The following is a 20,531-nucleotide window of genomic DNA, read 5'->3' as shown; positions in this document are numbered from 1 at the left end:
CTGCAGTCTGAATGGAGCATAGATAGATAAATATGTTTATTTTCTTTAAATATTTATAAAAAATTAGCAAGGCAGTATGCAGCATACAAAATTACAGTAACTTTGAGAAAAGCATCAGTGACAGATGGTTGTGGGGGTGGGGTGGCTGCGGATAATGTTTCAAAGGCCTGTCTGAATAACACAGTTTTCAATACCACTCTGATTCCTACCAAGCACCTACTGGCAGGGAGTTCCACAGGACAGGGCCTGCCACACTAAAGGTTCGATCCCTAGTAAAGGTCCGCCAAACCCCAGGGACATTGGGAACCACCAGAAGTGTCCAGTCAGAGGATCCTAATGATCAAGGTGGAGATTAAGGAATCAGGCAGTCCTTAAGGTACTTTGGGTCCGAGGTGTTTAGGGCTTTGTGAAGTAACTCAAGAAGCTTGAATCTGGCCCTGTAGCAAATTGGCAACCAATGCAGCTTTCTCTTCAGAGGGGTAACATATTGCCCATAGCCTGTTCCAGTGAGCAGTCTGGCCCCTGCATTCTGCACTAGCTGCAGCTTCCAGATCAGATATAGGGCAGCCACACATAGAATGTGTTACAGTAATCAAGCCTTAAGATAACGAATGCATGGACCACCATGGTCAGCTTTTTCCTTGTTTAAGATCAAGGAGTGATGGCGGGGATTTCAGTTCAGGATAAACACTGGGGTTTTGGTGTGTGTGTGAGTTTGTTTTTCTTAAGCAGCAGGTCCTTAGGCTGCCTGCCAAACTTTGATACATAGATGGGAATAAAAATAGAATGGAAAAAAGCTAAATTTATTTGGGAGGGGGGCTGAGACAATCAGGGTGGTCAGTTCCCAGATTAGACATGAAACCAGAACCAGTCAGATGGCAGAAGCACATAACTCACTCCATTCCTTCTGGTTTAATTGTTAGTTTGGAATGCCCCTGGTCATGTGCAGATCACCATTCAGTTAATACGCCAGAGGGGGAATGTACAGAGTGTTGCAGGGAGAAGGGTCTCCAAGCAACCATGGGGCCCGAATAGACTTCACCACCACCATCTCCACCTCCTCTTTTCATAAAATAAGTGCTTAATTTGGTTCCACAGAACTACTTGTTGGGTATACAAGCTCTGGGTTGTTTACATATGCATGCAGAGATCACTTGATTATGGTCGATGAATGACAGCTGAATGTGTCTAATGACAATTTTTGAAAAGTGGCGTATATGGATTTTGGTTATGTGCAAGTTCTCTCCAGTGTGGGGGTCAGAGATGGCCTCTTCCACCAGTTCCCAAATCACATGTTCTCATTGCGGGTATTGGAATTTCTCCTGTATTTGTCACCAGCTGTCACTCACTGACAAGTTCCCTACAGAAATGTCATACTTTCAGCCATCACCAACCTAGTGGCCTCCAGATGTTTTGGACTACAATTCCCACTAGCCCCAGCCAGGTTCATGTACCTTCAGACCTCGGGACCAATGTTCACAAATGAGGTAGTGGATTACTTCCTCCCCCCAATACTGGCCACTGGTATCCTTTTATGGAGGATATCAGTGGCTACTAGCCATGATGGCTGTGATCTGCCTCCATGGTTTAAGGTAACATGCTTCCAAAAACATTTTCTGGAAACTGCAGGAGGGGAGAGTGCTCTTTTGCTCATGTCCTGCTTCCAGGCTTCCTGTGGGTATCCGGTTGGCCACTGTGAGAAAAAGATGTTGGACTAGATAGGGCACTGACCTGATACAACAGGCTCTTCTTATGTTCTTACGAACAAGAACATGTTAAAAGTTCACCTGCGCAGTCTTCATCCAGATCCCCTAGCTGCTGTTAACTTTTTAAAATGTATGTATTAGCTGATTTGTGCATCCAGTCTGGTCTTGTGTAATACTGATTCAATGGCCAAAAGCATAGCATTGGTAGCCTAGAGTGGCCGTTAATTTGGCCAGATAGGCGACTCAGAAATAAAATTTTATTATTATTACTATTATAGTTTGTTTGTTCATTAATGGTTGTTTAAATAGCCTTCCAGGTCCAAGTATAGAACATTCTCATAACTTCATTAGTTGGTAATAATTAATTTTCAAGCAGCCTTTTAGCATAATATTTTTATCAGCTGGAGTTCTTCTGAAATGCTGTCTTCATCTGTTACATCAAAGGTATAAGAATAATGAATCCTGGTTCTAAAACCCACTCTATTTTTTTAAAAATCTTTGCAGCTGAATTCCACAGTTCTCTGTGATTTGTAGCCGATTGTCAACCGAACAATATGGCTCTAATAATATATAATGAAGCTCTAATGTCACTCAAACCAGTTTAGAATGGTGTTCGCGTGAAATCTCCATTTTCTCAACAGACTTTGAAGGATGGGCCCATTTCGATTCAGACCCCATCTACCATAACGTTTTTTAATCCTGGATCCGGCACTGACTATAAATATCAGGGCCCTCAGGTAAGAGAACCCCTAAATGGGTCACCTTATCCTGGAAAAAGCCGGGCATGCAAACTACTCTCACTGCTTCTTGCTGTCTTGGGCACCCTGAGCAAACTGAAAATGGCTGCGTTATTGGTAATGCCGAACCCTTTGTCTGGACCCCAAGATCTGCAAATGCCCGAGCAAGCCATGATTCATGGCCAAGTTCTATCTGCCTATCTTTCTCTTGCCTTTGGGCTTGCAATCTATAACAGTGCCTTACCTCACAAGCTTGTTGCAAAGCACTCCATGAATTAAAATATCATATATTTATATATGCATATAATTCACAGTGGTAGCTGGTAGACTTACAATGCTTGGCTTATGTTTTCAAAAGGAGAAGATGATTTGAGTTTTTAAAGCACTGTTTTCAAAAAACAAAACAAGATATGTGAACAAACCATCTATAAATCTGGCTTGAGAACTGACTTTTTTTTCCTAAAAAAAGTTCTAAATAAAACTTTACGTCTCCTAATAGAATTGAAATGAAAATCATCTTGCATCTAGAAAACCAAACCTTCAATACCAGATCATATAAATTAGTTCTAGTGATTACTGTGATCTTAATTTTTGGATGAAGTTGTTTTTTTAAAAAAACCATCCCTCACTTAAATGATAGTCTTCTTCTTTCTTCAAATAAATATCCAAACTGACCTAGTAGTACAGTATAAAAGCATTGTTTTTTAAACAAGACTGATTGTTTTCTAGGGAAAGAGCTTTTTATTTTCGAGTAGTAATAAGGGGTCAGGACCTAGAGGGTCCAGCCAGGCCTCCAAAGAAAATAACGACAGCTCAGCAGTCCGGAAGGAAGTGAGACTGTAGGTGGATACCTGAAAAGGAAAGGTAACGTTGACTATCATCAAACCAAAGTAGTGTAACACTCTGTTTTAAAACCTTCTGGGTTTTAAACGACTGCTTGAATGACTGAATGCTTTTACAAGGATGTAGGCACAATGGTGGCCATCTTGAGTCCCACCCGGCCACTGCTGGTACATCCTTCTCTCCCACTCCCTTTGTCCCACTGTGGCTCCTTCCCTTTTTCTTCAAATAACAATAAGCCAAATCCTGTCCTGAATTTTGGGAAGTGTTGCTTTGCTATCAATCTAACATAAGAATTACATTCCAGGTCAGTCCACATTGTTTCCGACACTGATCATCCCGAAGACAAAAGGCCTTTTAATCTCTCCTGGTATTTGGAGGCCCCCTCCCTCTCAGCATGGGGTTTTTGTTTTAGTTAATGAGGCCAATAGCTGTTAATAAGAATTTTTCCAGGATTGCTTTTTTTCTTTTAATGCCATCTCTGCTAGTGTTCAGTATCTTGTGACAGTGAATCCATTAGATATTCACTAATAGGCAAAAAAACCCTTGCGGTTTAAGAACGTACCTATAGCCAACTGATATTTCTATCAAACTGTAAAAAGGGGGGAGATTGGGCAGCTATAGTGAATGCACCAGGGAGCAGGAGACCTGACCTCTCTGAGATATTGGACTGCCCTACACAAAAATGCACACATAATTTGGGTTGGTCTTTCACAGTCCAATCCACTTCCTGTGTAGCTTGGAAGAATTTGGTAACATGCCTCTGAGCATAGGGTGAGTGGTGGCAACACTTGGAATCAGCCCAAATAACAGAAACAAGATGTGCTGTGCTGATCTCACTTTAGCAGGGAAGAAGCAACAATATTAAGACCATTGATATAGTTCAGATTGATATAGTTCAGATATAGTCACTTTAAATATGTTTGATTTACTTTGCAATTTTAGTGGTTTCCTATAGTCAATCATTTTCTTTTGCTTCTGTTTCTGTGAATATGTGAAGTACAGCAACACTTTGCATAATTTATACTAAAAAAATCCCAAAAACAATTGTGGAATGTTACCAAATTCCTCCAGGCTACACAGGAAGTAGATTGGACTGTGAAAGACCAACCCAAATTGTGTTTGCATTTTTACAAAATTGTAGGGCAGTACAATATCTCAGAGAGAAGGTCAAGTTTCCTGCTTCCCTGGTGCATTCACTATAGCTGCCCAATTTCCCCTGAATTTAAAAGTTTGATAGAAAAATTTGTTGGCTATAGGTATGTTCTTAAACTGGAAGGGTTTTTTTTTTTTGCCTATTAGTGAATTTCCTTGCTTTTTAATCTGGGAGGTAAGAAATTGGATTCTGTGCAAGTTTGCTGAGAATGGATTGATCACTTGTATGCTTATTGAATTCAGTGGGATTTACTCTCCTGCGATCACGCTTAGGATAGGTGAAACTGACCACGGGTAGGGGGAGGGAAGGAGGAAGGAGCAGGGGGGGAGGAGGGGCAAAGGGGAGGAGGGGAATGGGAGGAGGCAGGAGGGGAGGAGGAGGGCAGGTTTGATTGTTTGCATGCTTATTGAGTGGGACTTACTCCTGCGTAATCATGCTTAGGATCAGTGAAAACTGACCATGGGGAGAAAGAGGGGATGGAGGGATGGAGTAGGAAGGAATAGGGGAGGGGAGGAAGAATGGAGGGGGAGAGGAGAGGGGAAAGAAGGGAGAATGTGAGAGGGGAAAGGCAGGTCTGATCATTTGCATGCTTATTGAGTTCAATAGGATTTACTCCTGTGCAATCATGCTTTGAACAGGTAAAGCTGATCATGGGGGGGAGAGGAGAGGGACAGAAGAAGGGAGAGGGGAGGGGAGGAGGGGGAGGGGATTGGAAGGGAAGGGGGAGAGGCAGGAGGGGCGAAGGAAGAAGCAAGAGGAAGGGGATAGGAGGGAGGAAGAAGGTAGGGCAGGTTTGATCATTTGCATGATTTTTGAGTTCAATGGGATTTACTGTACCATCATGCTTAGGATAGGTGAATCTGACCTGAGGGGGAGGAGGGGAAAAGGGGAGGGAGGGGGGAGGGAGGGAGGGGAGGACATTGGAGTGATGGGCACTGGGCAGAGGGAGAGGGCAGTAGGGCAGAGACACCCTATTCCCCTCACAGTGCTACAAGCCCCAGACTGTTAAACCACTCTGAACACTGGAACTCTGTCAGGAGAATAGGAGTCTCCTAACAACTCCTCTCAGCCCCCTTCACAAATGACACTTCCCAGGATTCTTGGAGGAAGCCATTACTGTCTAAATTGGAATAACTGTCTGGCGTGGGTGTCACCCCCTGATTAGCCAAGCCAAAGAGCTGTGAGTCTGGCGTTTAGAACACTGATGGTTCTTACTGAGCATGCCCAACGCCATAATAGACTTCAATATTAAATTTCTTAAATTAATTAAAAATCAGCCATGCACTTTTCTAACTTTTAAACTGCAGAAGATGAATCTCAGAGTATGGAGCAAGGTCAGTAATAGGATTGCAGGTACTCTGTGAACATGGCTGAGTTTTAATTATTTTCAACAAATTATGGGACCACTGACAGAAAAAAGTCCAATGGGTGTCTGGATTTTTTCTCTTGTTTTGCACTTTGAACTCTCGATTCTCTCTGAATGTTTTGTGTATCTCCATGAAAACTTAGAGGGTGGTTAAGCAAGCATTTCTGAGCTCAGGATTATAAATTTTGTAAGGTTTTGTTTTGAAATGAACTTATGGGAAGCATCAGAATGGCATGGAGGGTATTTTCAATTTAAAATTGCAGAAAAATCCATGCTGGCTATAGTATACAACCAGTCTTGTGGTTGTGTAATTAATTGTGCAAAAAAGTTGCCTCCTCTTGCCTGACCTGAATCTACTGCCGGTTGGCTTCATTGGGTAATCCCAAAGTCTAGCGTTATTGGAAAGTGGGAAAATAAGACAGGGAAATAAAGTGGTTGGTTTATTCTGAGCAGCTGAGGTAGGTGTGACAAGAGCTTTAGATGTTCATGCAGTTTGCATACATGCTTACACAAATGGAAATTAACCTGATCAAAGGGTGCATTGATTCTGCATTATCAAGATCTTGTTCAAATGCACCCTTGTGTGGTAAAAATTGGTATTTGCCATATGAGGGTAAACTTGGATCACCTTAGTGTGGTACAAAATAGAAGCTTGGATGTAACACTGAACATTTAGCATTAAGTAATTAAGTTTAGCATTAAGTAAACAAGCCTCAGGCTTGTCTAATCTGCCCTTTCCTCTCCTCTTCCCACATAGTTGTGAGGAAAATGGAAGCTTTCTGGTTTTAGCAGTGTTATGTCCAAAGCCGTAGTTAGTCCATTATAGTTAGTCAGCCTTCGCTGTCCAAGTGCCCTCCGGATGTTTTGGACTACAATTCCTATCATCCCTTACAACTGGCCATGCTGACTGGACATGTTGGGAGTTGTAGTTCAAAACATAATAAAGTTATCAAAGATGGGTTACTGAAACAGACTTCAAAACTGTGTTCTATGAAGTTGGCTTGTTTCAAATAAACCATAGTTAAAATTAATCATAGTGTTTCAACATAACACTAAACTGTGGTTAATTGAGAATGGAAGAGAGAGCTTCTGATCTCGTAGCCCCACTGAAGGAGAACTGGGAGTGTACAAGCCTGAGGCTCCTGCAAACCAGGCCAGATTCCTGCCATGGGGAGATGTGTTCTGACAAAATGATCACCATGTGCAATGGACATGGCATAAGACTTTAAAGTTGACTCACCACCCCAGAGGTTATAACGAAGATCAATCCGACTGAAGCGTATACGTGTCTCCTCTTTGACAGTCCAGCTCCTAACTAGACTTTTCCTGCTTCTTTCAGAGAGATGCTCAAGTAAAGACTCCGCTGATGTCAAATCTACCAAACGGCCAACTTGAGGATTCAGACACTGCCCCTCTTCTGCAAAAGGACTTGAGCACAGTTCATCCCAGGGTTGTTTCCTACACGTGATACCTCTGTTCCTCTTCACGAAAGATCCCTATGAGCTTTCACCAATAGACTTGGGGGTGAGGTGGATCCAGACAAACAAATTCAACCACCTCTGTTCTACTTTATTGAAGTTAGGAGATATGTCCCAGCCTTCTTCCACAAACCATGAGTTTGTGGGAAACTTCAGGAAAGCTTCTTGCGCAAAAGGTTGCACTATTCTTTGGATCTTAAGGACAATGGAGAGCCTGTGTGTGAGGAACGGTGTGTCTCTGCCATTATGTATTTCCACGTGACTGGAAGAGTGGCAGCTGAAGGTGGTTCTTCACTTCCGTGACAGTAGCTCTCCAGTTCTCTGAAAGCTGATATATATATATATATATATTGTTAAAAAGCCTGAAGGCACATTTTGATAGTCGATAAGATCCCAGAGTTTATGTTGCTGATGTTTGCTATTTGAGGGCTATGAAGCTTCTATAGATCTAAACTGACCTAAAGTTTTGTATTACAAACCTTTCTTTCTCTCCCCTTGTTTAAAAAATAAGGTGATTCCTTACATGCACTGGATGCTGATGCCTTCGCTACCACCCACCTTCCCACAGCAACCTATCAACAGCTTAATCTGAAGGTTGGGAAACCCCCAAAGTGGCATTCAGCAGAGCACTCAGAAATTAACATTGGTTTGCAGGGGGAGCAGCAGGATGGAAATTGCATCTGTGAAAGCTGTTCAGGTAGATTCTCTTGGATCCCATGCAATACTTTGCACTCCACAAGTAGTCTTTACTTCTTAGAAATACACGCCCAGTCAAATGCTGTCATCATTTTTGTATGTTTTAATCCGACTGGAAACACGATGCATACTTGCTCACTCATGTACATCCATTAAACTGTTTTTTAATGGGTAGCCTGTGGTAGAAGCTGCACTTGATTCTCCTCCACATCTGGGCTACTGAAAAGTTCAGTGACATTTGGTCCTAATTTGGGGGTGACAAAAGTGGGAATAGCAGTAAGGACAGGAGGGTGCCTGTATCTTAAGATCCTTCTGGGGACCAAAGTGCCAATACTCTTGGCTTCGTTTCGCTTCGCTTCCACCACCACCAAGATGTCTCCAGTTTCCAGCATCCAAGAGACCATCTGCATTCTTTTCTCCATGATTGAACTTGCCACTTCATCTCAGCTCTGGTACTGGAAAAGGCCCTGTTCTTAACTGTTGCCAAAATGCCATTCCATTCTCATTTTCCACTCCAAATTATACAGTGAAAATGCTGGTTGTATCTTTTTCTAGAGAAAAATATAAAGTCTTCTGAGTCTTTCACTGAGGTGGGCTATTGGTCTATCAACCCAGGCTTGTGGAGGGAAGGAGGGTGAGAAGCAGTTCAGTGTTGGGCTATTGAAAAGAAAAGTGGAGGGAAGATTTTGGAAATGGTGGGATTATTTTTTTTAAAGTAAATGCGTAAATACCACAACTCCTTACAAAATAATCAGTGGTGTCCAACAATAATATATGCAACAAAAACTAAAATCACAAATCAACCGGCTAACTATTACAGAAACAATTTTGATTAATTGTCTATATAATGCTGGCGATATAGAAAAGTTTTCAGCAAACGTTTAAAAGTTAATATAGAAGATGGCTGCAGAATCTCTGTTGGAAGAGCTTTCCACAGGACTGGGCCGATAACACAGACAATGTGTCGCGAGTAGCCTTGCTCTTAATTTATTTTTGTATTTCATTTCCAAACTCTCCTCCAAGGAGCTCAAGGTGACATACAAAGATAGTTCTCTCTCTCGATTTTATCATCACAACAACCCTGTGGTAACTGGCCCAAGGTCACCCAGTGAGCTTCAGCCATAGGATCATAGAATTGGAAGGGGCCTATAAGGCCATTGAGTTCAGCCCCCTCTCAGTGCAGGAATCCAACTTAAAGCATACCCGATAGATGCCTGTCCAGCTGCCTCTTGACGGCCTCCAGTGTCGGAGAGCCCACCACCTCCCTAGGTAATTGCTTCCATTGCTGTACTGCTCTAACTGTTAGGAGGTTTTTCTTGATGTTCAGCCGAAATCTGGCTAACTTGAGCCCATTATTCCATGTCCTGCACTCTGGGATGATCGAGAAGAAAACCCGGCCATCCTCTGTGTGACAACCTTTCAAGTACTTGCAGAGTGCTATCATATCCCCCTTCAGTTTTCCTAAGGCTAAAAATGCCCAGTTCTTTCAGACTCTCCTCACAGGGCTTTGATTCCATTCCCCTGATCATCCTTGTTGCCCTCCTCTGAACCTGTTCCAGTTTGTCTACATCCTTCTTAAAGTTCTGTGTCTAGAACTGGATGTAGTACTGAAGATAAGGCCTAACCAGTGCTAAATAGAACTAGTACTTTACACGATTTGGAAACTATACTTCTATTAATGTAGCCTAAAATAGTATTTGCCTTTTTTGCAGCCACATTGCACTGTTGGCCCATCGTCAGCTTGTGATCAACAACAAGATATTTCTCATTTCTAGTATTGCTGAGCCAAGTATCATGGTTGGTTTTAATAGTTTTTTAACATCTGTTTACTTTTTAAATATTTATATACTGCCAAATCATGTAAAATAGCAAGGCATTGTACAGCAGTATATACAAGAAAAATAAAACATTGAACACCATTAAAATAATACAAAATAATCATTAAAACTACTGGCTAATCTTCAGAAAATTTAAACAGCTGCATAGGCCTCTCAGTGTAAAAAGGTCTTCAAAAGATGCCTGAAAGTCAAAAGCAAGGAGGGTGCTTGCTGAATCTCTGCTGGAAGAGTGTTCCGCAGCTTGGGCCTGGCAACACTAAAATGCCCAACTTCTAGTTAAAGCCAGTCGTGCCTCTGTATCATGGAGGACAACTAACACTCTTTTTCTTTGTTAAGCAAATTACTGACTTTATGTCAAGAGTGTTTGAAATACATTCCTAGCAACCGTTACAACAACCCTATAAGGTAGGTCCATATTATCTCCATATTACAGATATGGATGAGCCCAGAGAATCGCTTGCTTTCCTGGTTCACTATTCAGTCTCATTCTTACATTAGTCACAGTAATTCAAATTGATTTTGACCAGTGTACTCTGTAACGCTACACCACACTATCTCAGTTGTAATGTAATGTAATGTTTTATTTCTAGGCCGCCTTTCGGCCAAATAGGCCCCCAAGGCGGCTTACACACAAATACAAAATACAAATAAAAACAATCCAATTTACAAAAAAAAAAAAAATCAAACAAAGTCCTAACATCTCTAAAAAACAGGAGCAGCAAACCGAAAGCATTAATCTTCCTGGTAAAGGGCAGTCCCCAGAAAAATGTCACTAAGAGCAGGGGTGGGGGGCAAGGCAGGTGGAAAAGCTTGCCCTTTGATGGTCCCAGGCTCAGTCTCATCCCTGCAGCAGCACGACTCAGCCTGCAGCTCCTCCTGATAAGGCCCATTTGATAATGTCCTCAAATGTCACTTTTGATTTTAATGAAATTTTATATATGTATATTTATATATGAATCCTAGTTTCTAACTGGAGGTGAATACTAAGTACAAAGACCCAGAGCCTGAATGCAGTGGAGTTTCCAGGCAAAGTTATAATGTGAGATCAGGGGTGGCTAAGCTATGGCCTTTGTAGTGTTTGACTCCAGCTCCCATAATCCCTGAGCAGTGGCCATGGTGTCTGGCTGAGGCTGGTGGGAGCTAGAGGACAAGCAGAGGGTGGCTAGCATCCAAAAGAGAAATCAAAAAAGGGGTCAAAGACCAAGATGCTGGAAAATAGGAACTTTTATTATAGATAAAACCCAACGCGTTTCAGCCTGTTATCTGCAGGCCTTCATCAGGGGATAATAGTTTATAAGATTATAATTTGATATTGATACAGTACAGAAAGCGATTTGCTGGTCTTATAATCTTATAAGCTATTATCCCCTGATGAAGGCCTGCAGATAACAGGCTGAAACGCGTTGGGTTTTATCTATAATAAAAGTTCCTATTTTCCAGCATCTTGGTCTTTGACCCCTTTTTTGATTTGGGAGCTAGAGGACACCAACTTCTGGAGCTGAAGGCCACAAGCTCCCCATCCCTGTATCGTGGGATGGGGAGGAGGAAAACATTTGGAGTTGCTTTCCATCACTTGACCACTGGGTAGAGATGTTGCTACATGATAGCGAGAACTGCATTTAGGGGAGAGCATCAGTTAGCTTCATCCCTCCAAGGTTAACGTCTTATCTGGGTTAGGAAGAGTCCGTCATACTGCACTTGATCAACTTAGGTACAACATTAGCCAAGGTCTTATGGCTCATCCATATCTCCTTTTAATCTGTGATCTAACCCCCTTGTGTGTCCATTAATTTGCCAGCATCCATATGACGTTCCCTGCCATTTCAGACTTTCTCTAGAGAAATCCGCACTTTCCGTACCCTGCTATAAACAGACTATTATTTCTGGCCCGATTATTAACTGCTCTAACCTCTGTAGTGAGGATGTCTTGCTCTGGGTTATTTTGCATTATGGGCGGATCACAGGGGTAGGTCCCACCCTCTGTCCACGCCTCCTCCTCCCTTACAGTTCATTCTCGGGTACTGAACCAGGGTACTTCCTCATTCTGGCTTCTGTAGCTATATCACATCGCTTTTTTTAAAAAACCAAATTATTTTGTGATCAAACAAAATTGACTTTAATGAACAGTATTTCCACATAAGAGCTATTTCGTGATATTATGCAAACAATTCCTTGAAAACACATAATGAACCTCTGTATTAGTAAATTTTAAGTAGTATGTTATATGCAGCAGCCCAGACAAGGGTATTTTATTTTTAAAAGTTTCAGTACAGTTTACTAATAGTAATAAGCAATAATTCACACCTTCTGCAGTTGAAGGATTTTCTATTTAAACACAAACTTGCACCAGCATATTAATTTTTTTTAAAAAGATATATGCTTTTGCACTCTTCCAGAAAAGTGCACAAAAAGCAAACTACCATTGTGGAGTAATTACTGTAAAGGGGTGGACCTAGAGGTGTGATAAAATGCAAAAGTGAATTTTTATTTATTTTATTTTATTATTTAATTTGTATCCCGCCCTTCCTCCCAGCAGGAGCCCAGGGCGGCAAACAAAGCGCTAAAAACACTTTAAAACAACATAAAAACAGATCTTAAAATACATTTAAACAAAACAGCGTTAAAAACATTTTCAAAAAACAACTTTAAAAAAGGGTTAAAAACATTATTAAAAACATATTAAGCAATTGATGCAGACTGGGATAGATCTCAACCTAAAAGGCTTGTTGAAAGAGGAAAGTCTTCAAAAGGCGCCAAAAAGATGGCAGAGATGGCATCTGCCTAATATTCAAAGGGAGGGAATTCCACAGGGTAGGTGCTGCCACACTAAAGGTCCGTTTCCTATATTGTGCAGAACAAACCTCCTGATAAGATGGTATCTGCAGGAGGCCCTCACCTGCAGAGCGCAGTGATCGGCTGGGTATATAAGGGATAAGACGGTCTTTCAGGTATCCTGGTCCCGAGCTGTATAGGGCTTTGTATACCAAAACTAGAACCTTGAACTTGGCCCGGTAGCAAATGGGCAGCCAGTGCAATTCTTTCAGCAGTGGGGTGACATGTTGGCGATACCCTGCCCCAGTAAGCAGTCTCACCACCGCATTTTGCACCAGTGGAGCTTCCGGACCAACCTCAAGGGCAGCCCCACATAGAGTGCATTACAGTAATCCAGCCTGGAGGTTACTAGTGCATGGGCAACAGTGGTCAGGCTATCCGGGTCCAGAAACAGCCGCAGCTATCTCACCAGCCGAAGCTGGTAAAAGGCACTCCTAGCTACAGAGGTCACCTGGGCCTCTAGCGACAAAGATGGATCCAAGAGCACCCCCAGACTACGGACCTGCTCTTTCAGAGGGAGTACAACCCCGTCCAAAGCAGGCAACTGACCAATTATCGAAACTCGAGAACCACCAACCCACAGCGCCTCCATCTTGCTAGGATTCAGACTCAGTTTATTGGCCCTCATCCAGTCCACCACCAACTACAGGCAGTGGTCCAAGGCTTGCACAGCCTCTCCCGATTCCACTGTTATAGAGAAATAGAGCTGGGTATCATCAGCATACAGCTGACACCTCTCCCCAAAGCTCCTGATGACTGCTCCCAAGGGCTTCATATAGATGTTAAACAGCATGGTGGACAAGATGGTACCCTGCGGCACCCCACAGTACAACTGCCAGGGGGCCAAAAGACAGTCACCCAATGCTATTCTCTGAGAGCGACCCTGGAGATAGGATTGGAACCACTGTAAAACAGTGCTTCTGATACCCAGCTCACCAAGTCGGCCCAGAAGGATACCATGGTCAATTGTATCAAAAGCTACCGAGAGATCAAGTAAGAATAACAGGATTGCACTTCCCCTGTCCTCTCCCGATAAAGGTCATCCATCAGGGTGACGAAGGCCAATTCAGTCCCATAACCAGGCCTGAACCCAGACTGGAATGGGTCAAGATAATCTGTTTCATCCAAGAGTGCTTGCAATTGCTGCGCCACAACCCTCTCAATCACCTTCCCTTAAAAGTGGGTATTTGTGACCGGGCAGTACTTGTCACAAATCCTCCAGGGCGAGCTTTTTCAGGAGCAGTCAGATCACCACCTGTTCCAGGACTTCTGGGATGACTCCATCTTTGTGTATCTGTGCTTCATGGTTTTAAACTTTGTATGGTTTTTAAAATTGTATATTTGTTTTTAATGTTCAATGTTTTTAATTTTTGTAAACTGCCCAGAGAGCTTGGGCTATGGGGCGGTATATAAATGTAATAAATAAATAAATAAAGACACATTGACCACACCCTGGATCCACTCGGTGAGACCCCCTCAGCAAGCTTCACTAAGCCAAGAAGGGCAAGGGTTGAGAGGACACATTGCTGGACACATGTCACAAGCACCTTGTCCATATTATCAGGCAGCATCAACTGAAACTGATCCCAAGAAGTTGCAGCAGATGTTGCACTGGTATCTCACTAGGGACCAAGGTAGATGTGGATGGGGCATCAAGATTGCTACAAAAGCAAGCAATTTTACCCTCAAAGTGCCTTGCAAACAATTCACAGTGGGCCTCCGAAGGTACTTGAAGAGTGCTATCATATCTCCCCTCAGTCTTCTCTTCCCAAGGCTAAATGTGCACAGTTCTTTCAGTCTCTCCTCATAGGGCTTTCTTTCCAGTCCCCTGATCATCCTTGTTGCCCTCCTCTGAACCTGTTCCAGTTTGCCTGCATCCTTCTTAAAGTGCAGTGTCCAGAACTGGATGCAGTATTCAAGATGAGGCCTAACCAGTGCCGAATAGAGGGGAACTAGTACTTTATGCAATTTTGAAACTATACTTCTGTTAATGCAGCCTAAAATGGCATTTGCCTTTTTTGCAGCCACATCACACTGTTGGCTCGTCAGCTTGTGATCGACAATAAGCATGCTCACAATCCCCTTTCTGTCATCCAGACAGACAGTCAAGAGGCATTATCAGAGTTCAAGGAGCCATTCCAGCCAGGCAAAAACAACCTGGTATTAAAGAAGGGCTAGAGAGGGGGTGTGGCCTGGGAGGAGTTTGGAGGGCCAGAGAGAGAGGCTTACAAGGCAGCTTTTGGCCCCTGAGCCTGAGGTTCCCCACTCCCTCCTATCCTTCTGGGAATATTTGAGTCCTCCAGCAGCTACACTGTTTGCATTTAATCATGTAAGAGGGGGTCTTTGTTTATCAGTACTTAAAGGCATTAGATGTCAGGTTGCCAAGATGAAACTTGATTAGCCTGTCATTTCAGTTCAGGAAAGCTTCTCAATATTACAATACTTTGCCCCTGTTCCTGAAGGATTCAAGGTCTGCTGTACATGTCGATTCTCTTCCTCCCCAGTAACCTTATTTTATTATCAAAATAATCCCTGGTATAGGTTTTTACTTTTTTTTTTTTTTAAAGCATAAAGCCACTGAAGTGGTGTACAAGATAAAAACAATAAACACACAAACAGAAGTTCTAAAAGCAATAAAATCATGTCAGCAAACTGTTAAGAACATAAAACCATCTTCATAAATTCTAAAATCAATAACAATTTCTTCCAATATACAATTGTATAATAAGTGTATAAGTGAGTGCATCACACCTCAGGAAACGCCTTCCTAAATAAAAATGCCTTTAGTAGGCACTTAAACATCATCATCCTAGGTGGCTAATTTCAGCTGGTAAATAATTCCAGAGGGCTGGAGCTGCAACACTAAAAGCCCAGTTTCTAGTTACAAACTAAGTGCATCTCAGGCATGCAGTAGCATCAGCAGCACCCCATCTGAGGAGCACAGTTGCTGGGCAGATATATGTGGAACAAAGCGGCCCCTTAGGTTAGGTGGAGAGCAAGTGATGGGCTCAAGGTAAGGCTCCCCAGCACCCTAACCACTACGCCACCCTGGTTCTTCACTACACTGGTAAATTGTGACCATGTCCCCAAGGCAGCCCATCCCCAAAAAGGCAGTTGAGTTGCTTTATACATGCACCAAAGAGCAGTGATACATAGTTTAGTACCCAGTTTAATAGGATTAGCATGACTGCAATCCTATGCATAGTTTCCTGGTAGTAAGCTGCATTGAACTCGGTGCTGCTTACTCTTGCCTGTACAGCTTGAGCTTGTAAAGCACATTGACCTTCAACAGGAGATCTCAAACCAGATGAAATGCAACCTTTAGCCCTTAATTAGAAATGCAAGCCATGTTGTAAAGAAGAGTTGTCATTTTAAACTGGTAGCATGAAGTAAGAACCCCATCAAAGGAAAGAGGTATCCATTCTCAGCTTGATTATTTTCCGACTTCTTCTGGTACAAATACATTTGAAAGCCTCATTATCTCTCACTCACTTGCCAGAGCAAGGAGAGCCTATTGCTCACCCTGGTACTCTGACAGATGACATCATAGTTCCTGCTCTGAAAAAAGTCCTGGGAGTTGTGCTCTCTGGTGTTCCCATTCCACTACACCTCTGGTCCACCAAAAGGCTCTCAGCAGCCAAAGGGGGCATAGCTGTTCCTTTCCTCCCACGGTCCTGTCCACAGACTGTACCAATGCTTGCTTTGGTACTATTTTAACAATGACTGTTCCTGAATTCCCAGTTATAATAGAATCATAGAATCATCACAGAATAGTAGAGTTGGAAGGTGTCTATAAGGCCATCAAGTCCAACCCCCTGCTCAATGCTGGAATCCAAATCAAAGCATTCCCGACAGATGGCTGTCCAGCTGCCTCTTGAATGCCTCCAGTGTCAGAGAGCCCACTACCTGGCTATGTCATGGGTTCCATTGTTGTACAGCTCTGACAGTTAGGAAGTTTTTCCTGATGTTCACTCGAAATCTGGCTTCCTGCAACTTGAGCCCATTATTCCATGTCCTTCATTCTGGGATGATCGAGAAGAGATCGCCTGCCCTCCTCCGTGTGACAACCTTTCATGTACTTGAAGAGTGCTATCATATCTCTCCTCAATCTTCTCTTAGGATATAAACCCTTTTTTTATTTGTTTCAACTGTCTTTTCTTTCTTTCTTTTTGTACCAGGAGAAAAGTTGCCCTGTGGTCTCTTTGCCCCACAATCTCAAAAGTTTCAGCATGAAGGCAAAACGCTCAACCTGCCTGGCACAGCTGCTTGGAGTTGCATTTTTATGCCAGCCCCATGCACTTGGCTCAAAAGTCAGGCATTAAGCAACCCTTGAAAAGCACAGCTGGCTCAATGTACAGTTGCATGCGGTAATTCATTGGAGCATGCCACAGGTTTGCCAAAAGAATATGCAAACTGTCTCAAAGGGTCTCCGCTGCTTCCCACCTCTGGTGCTTTCTTTTTGTTTTTTCTTTAATTATTTTTATTGTATGTATCTGAAGTATGCAATATAACATAACAGTATGAAATACATCTTCCCCCTTTTACAATCGACCCAGCAATGTGTATGAACCCAGCAATGTTGTTTCACCAGTACATGAAAATATGCTCAATTTTTTCACTAAAAAGCTTGTTTAATTAATTGCCTGCTCTCTCTAACCCTTACAGTACTGGTTAATTTTACCATGTAAACTATGTCTCTGGTGCTTTCTGAACTAGGGAAATGTGGAAGGGCGTCCAGATAAGCTCGATGTGCACTTGTATGTGCATTTGTATAAATTTCAGAAGTGCAAAGCAAAAGCAGAAAGGAAAGGCTCAAAAGCCGCCCGTTCTGGTCTGGAAACGATTTTGACCCACTGGATAATTTTTCCCCTATGCATGTAGAGCTGCCAGAGCCACCCTTAGGTACCAGGAAGCGGGGCAGTTGCCCCGGGACCCGCACTTTGGGGGCCCCTGCGCTTGGCGATCTGCATATAAAAGCACCAGCCGCGTCCTCCTCAAGGCCACAGTAGTGAGCTGAGGGGAGCTTAGAAACGAGCTGGGAGGAAGAGGTGCAGCAGCGGTCTGCTGACAGCCGAGGTAGCGAGCTGGGAAGGAGCAAACCTCGCAGCGAAAAATGCTAAGCGAGTCTACAACAAAGGCTGAAAAAAAGGGAGCTGCAACCGAAAAATACAAACCTGCCGCCGCCGCCAGCAAAGGCTGCAAAAAAGGGAGCCGCAGCCACAAGCTCCTAGCAGCCAAAACAGAAAGCCTCCACTGCTGCCTGGAGGAAAGGATATATACAGAGAGAAAGAATGTGGGGGGCCCCCCAACTATGCTTTTGCTCCGGGCCCCACACATGCTAAGGGAGGGCCTGAGAGCTGCTTTCTCCAAGCAACCAAATGTTGCTGTAGACTCCAACTCCCATCAGCCCCAGCCAGCATAGTCATTGGTTAAGGATGATGGCAATTGTAGTCCAGAAACAGCTGGAGGAGCCCAGGCTGGGGGTGACTGAGCAGGGTAGGCAGAAGGGGGTTCCGGATCTAATGGTAGATTGTTGGATAATTTGCTCAGCCACACTTTCTGACTCCCAATTGTTTAATAATGGCAACAACAAAAAGGTTTCCACTACACTTGCCTAAAATAAGCTGTTACAATCCCTGGTCTGTAACTCAGTTTTGTTCTTGACTGTCTATGCAGGTCATTCTGGTGTGTGGCTCACCAGATGCAATTGGTAATTGGCTTTGACTCCTGATAGTGGTGCGATAAAGGAGGGGATGCAGGGGAGTGCCGCTATGGGACTCTTTTCAGAGTGGGACTGATGATGTCATCTGCTGGAGTGGTAGGATAATTGAGACTCTCCTTGATCTGTCAAGTGGATGAGGTGATGCTGAGGTTTTCAAGTTTTGTTTGTGTTAGAGAAATTGAGAGAATGAGGAAAAGAATAAAGCAGAGGCTGGGTACTTCTTTTCTTTGATGGGGTTTCCACTTCATGCTAGCCATTGAAATGGTAACAAATCTTAGCAAGATGGTTTGCTTTTCTAATTAAAAGCTGAAAGTTGCATTTTACCAACCAAAGAGCTTTTGTTAAAGCTCAATGGGTTCTTCAAGAAGCTCCACTGAGTTCAATGGAGCTTTCCTGCTGGAAGCTCTGCATTGGACTGCAGTCATGCTGATCCTAATAACTTTGGATACTATACTATGTGTTGCTGCTCTTTGGGGTGTGCGTATACAAGATGTTTTTAAATATGTTTTTAAATATGTTTTCTTCTAATATATTTTAAAGTCTGCTTTTATGATGCTTTAGAGAGTGTTTTTAGAATGCCGCCCTAGGCTCCTACTGGGAGGAAGGATGGGATATAAATTTAATAAATAATAATAATAATACACACATGTGCACATATTATATATAATAATGAATCAGCACAGCTGTCTGCATTCATGGGTACTCCTTGTCTTTGGGGGTATGGAGACCGTCATTATGACCTCTTGCACGTCAAAATTAACCACTATACCACTGCTCCAAAACCATTATTTTGTATCGAGCTTTGTTCCCTGTGCCACCATTTTGCACCTGGCTCCCATTGGTAAGCTCAGGTTTGCTGGATCTACTCTGTTTTTTACTAGAATCCTGTCTTCCAGTTTTTGAGAGAGCAGAATGCTCTTCACTCCGCCACCCCTGAAAATCCCAGCTCTCTAAATGAGAGATGTTTCTGATTGTTATTTCCTCTTCTTCCTCCTCCTGCTCCTCCATGTTCCATGTCTCTCATTATAATTTTGAGATAATGTCAGTGGTGCAAAAGAGTGTCTTGGGATAATGGTCTCCTGCTACTACCCAAATGTCAAGGTGAAGTCAATGAAATAATCAAGGCTGTTTGGTAAAAGGCAAAAGGTAGGTGCTTCTTGTTTTTCTAGCAAAAGACATTAATCCCCCAAGTATTCTATTTCACCAACTGATTTTCTCCAATGCCAGCTGATTGATCGGTTTACTGCAGTGTCATTTTGATCAGAGGGGACTGGGCGGCGGGGGGGTGAGGTGTTCCTGAGTGATGACATTCTTGCTGTCACACTATTGACCCGGTGCATTTGGGGATGGTTAAAACACACCGTAAATCTTCAGGATGAGCAGATCCATAAATGTTAGCATCTCTCAGATGGGTAGTGTCTTCTTCCAGAGGGGGAGAGGAGACAAAAGGGATCTTTACCCTTAGCTCCAAAGTATTTATTTTTATTTATGAAACATATTTTTAGTGCCACTTTCATCATGTGATCCCAGGCCAGGGTAAAATACTTACTTTTTAAAAATCCACTACAGTTAAAAGAACATGTAAAACACAATGCTTCCCTTAAAATGATTATCATAAAATAGCACAAAGCTATCCTATGGCTCCTTAATTGTAGCAGTTTGCTAATAACAAGAAACAGGAAGGACTTTACCTGTTGCCAGTTTCACTTCTGTGGTGACATTGCCCTAATGGGGATCTGCCTACCTGCTATCATAATCTCTCCCCTCACAATGCAGCAGAGAGTGGGATAGCCTTGATGCTTGTCAGTAAGAGATAGGCAGGCAACCAAGAGAGGTGTCCACTGCTTGCGCTTGCATTTTTATTTTGTAATGTTTGTACAGTTGCCAGGCCCGGCCTCCAAGAGGTCTTCTGTATCTTTAAAAGTTGTGCACAGGAAAGGGAGAATTCCAACTTGTGGTTTTTCCCATTACAGCATTGCAAGAACACCTGCACTTGGCTGACTTTCTCTTCTCCTAAAGATACAGAATCAGCCTCAGGCAATGAACCTGGCAACCCTACCCCCCAATAAATATTTTTGCAGGCATTCTTGAATCCAATACACTACAGAAGTCATGCGTTGTGGCTAGTCAGGTGTGTGAAACACACCTCTTCCCCTTCCT

The 20,531-nt window shown here is 42.9% G+C and overlaps 1 protein-coding gene and 1 long non-coding RNA gene across 7 annotated transcripts in view; one reads left to right on the top strand and one right to left on the bottom strand.

Annotated features, from left to right (window-relative positions):
- The window catches only part of SCARB1 (scavenger receptor class B member 1), a 101,557-nt gene extending 93,404 nt beyond the window's left edge, over positions 1 to 8,153 (top strand). For 3 of the 6 annotated variants that reach the window (XM_061603109.1, XM_061603112.1, XM_061603107.1), the window contains 2 exons: positions 2,348 to 2,443; positions 7,145 to 8,153. In XM_061603109.1, the coding sequence (XP_061459093.1) occupies positions 2,348 to 2,443; positions 7,145 to 7,273 (225 nt within the window). In that variant the 3' untranslated portion in view covers positions 7,274 to 8,153. Of the gene's footprint in view, positions 1 to 2,347; positions 2,444 to 3,172; positions 3,308 to 7,144 lie in introns of all 6 variants that reach the window. The other 3 variants (XM_061603108.1, XM_061603111.1, XM_061603110.1) reach the window with 3 other exon arrangements.
- The window catches only part of LOC133373418 (uncharacterized), a 49,008-nt gene that overhangs the window by 4,683 nt on the left and 23,794 nt on the right, over positions 1 to 20,531 (bottom strand). The window contains exon 2 of the long non-coding RNA XR_009759675.1: positions 7,046 to 8,636. This is a non-coding gene — a long non-coding RNA (uncharacterized LOC133373418). The remainder of the gene's footprint in view (positions 1 to 7,045; positions 8,637 to 20,531) is intronic.

This window comes from Rhineura floridana, chromosome 19 (assembly GCF_030035675.1).
Source record: "Rhineura floridana isolate rRhiFlo1 chromosome 19, rRhiFlo1.hap2, whole genome shotgun sequence".
NCBI lineage: Eukaryota > Metazoa > Chordata > Lepidosauria > Squamata > Rhineuridae > Rhineura > Rhineura floridana.
This window is presented reverse-complemented; position numbering and strand designations above follow the sequence as displayed.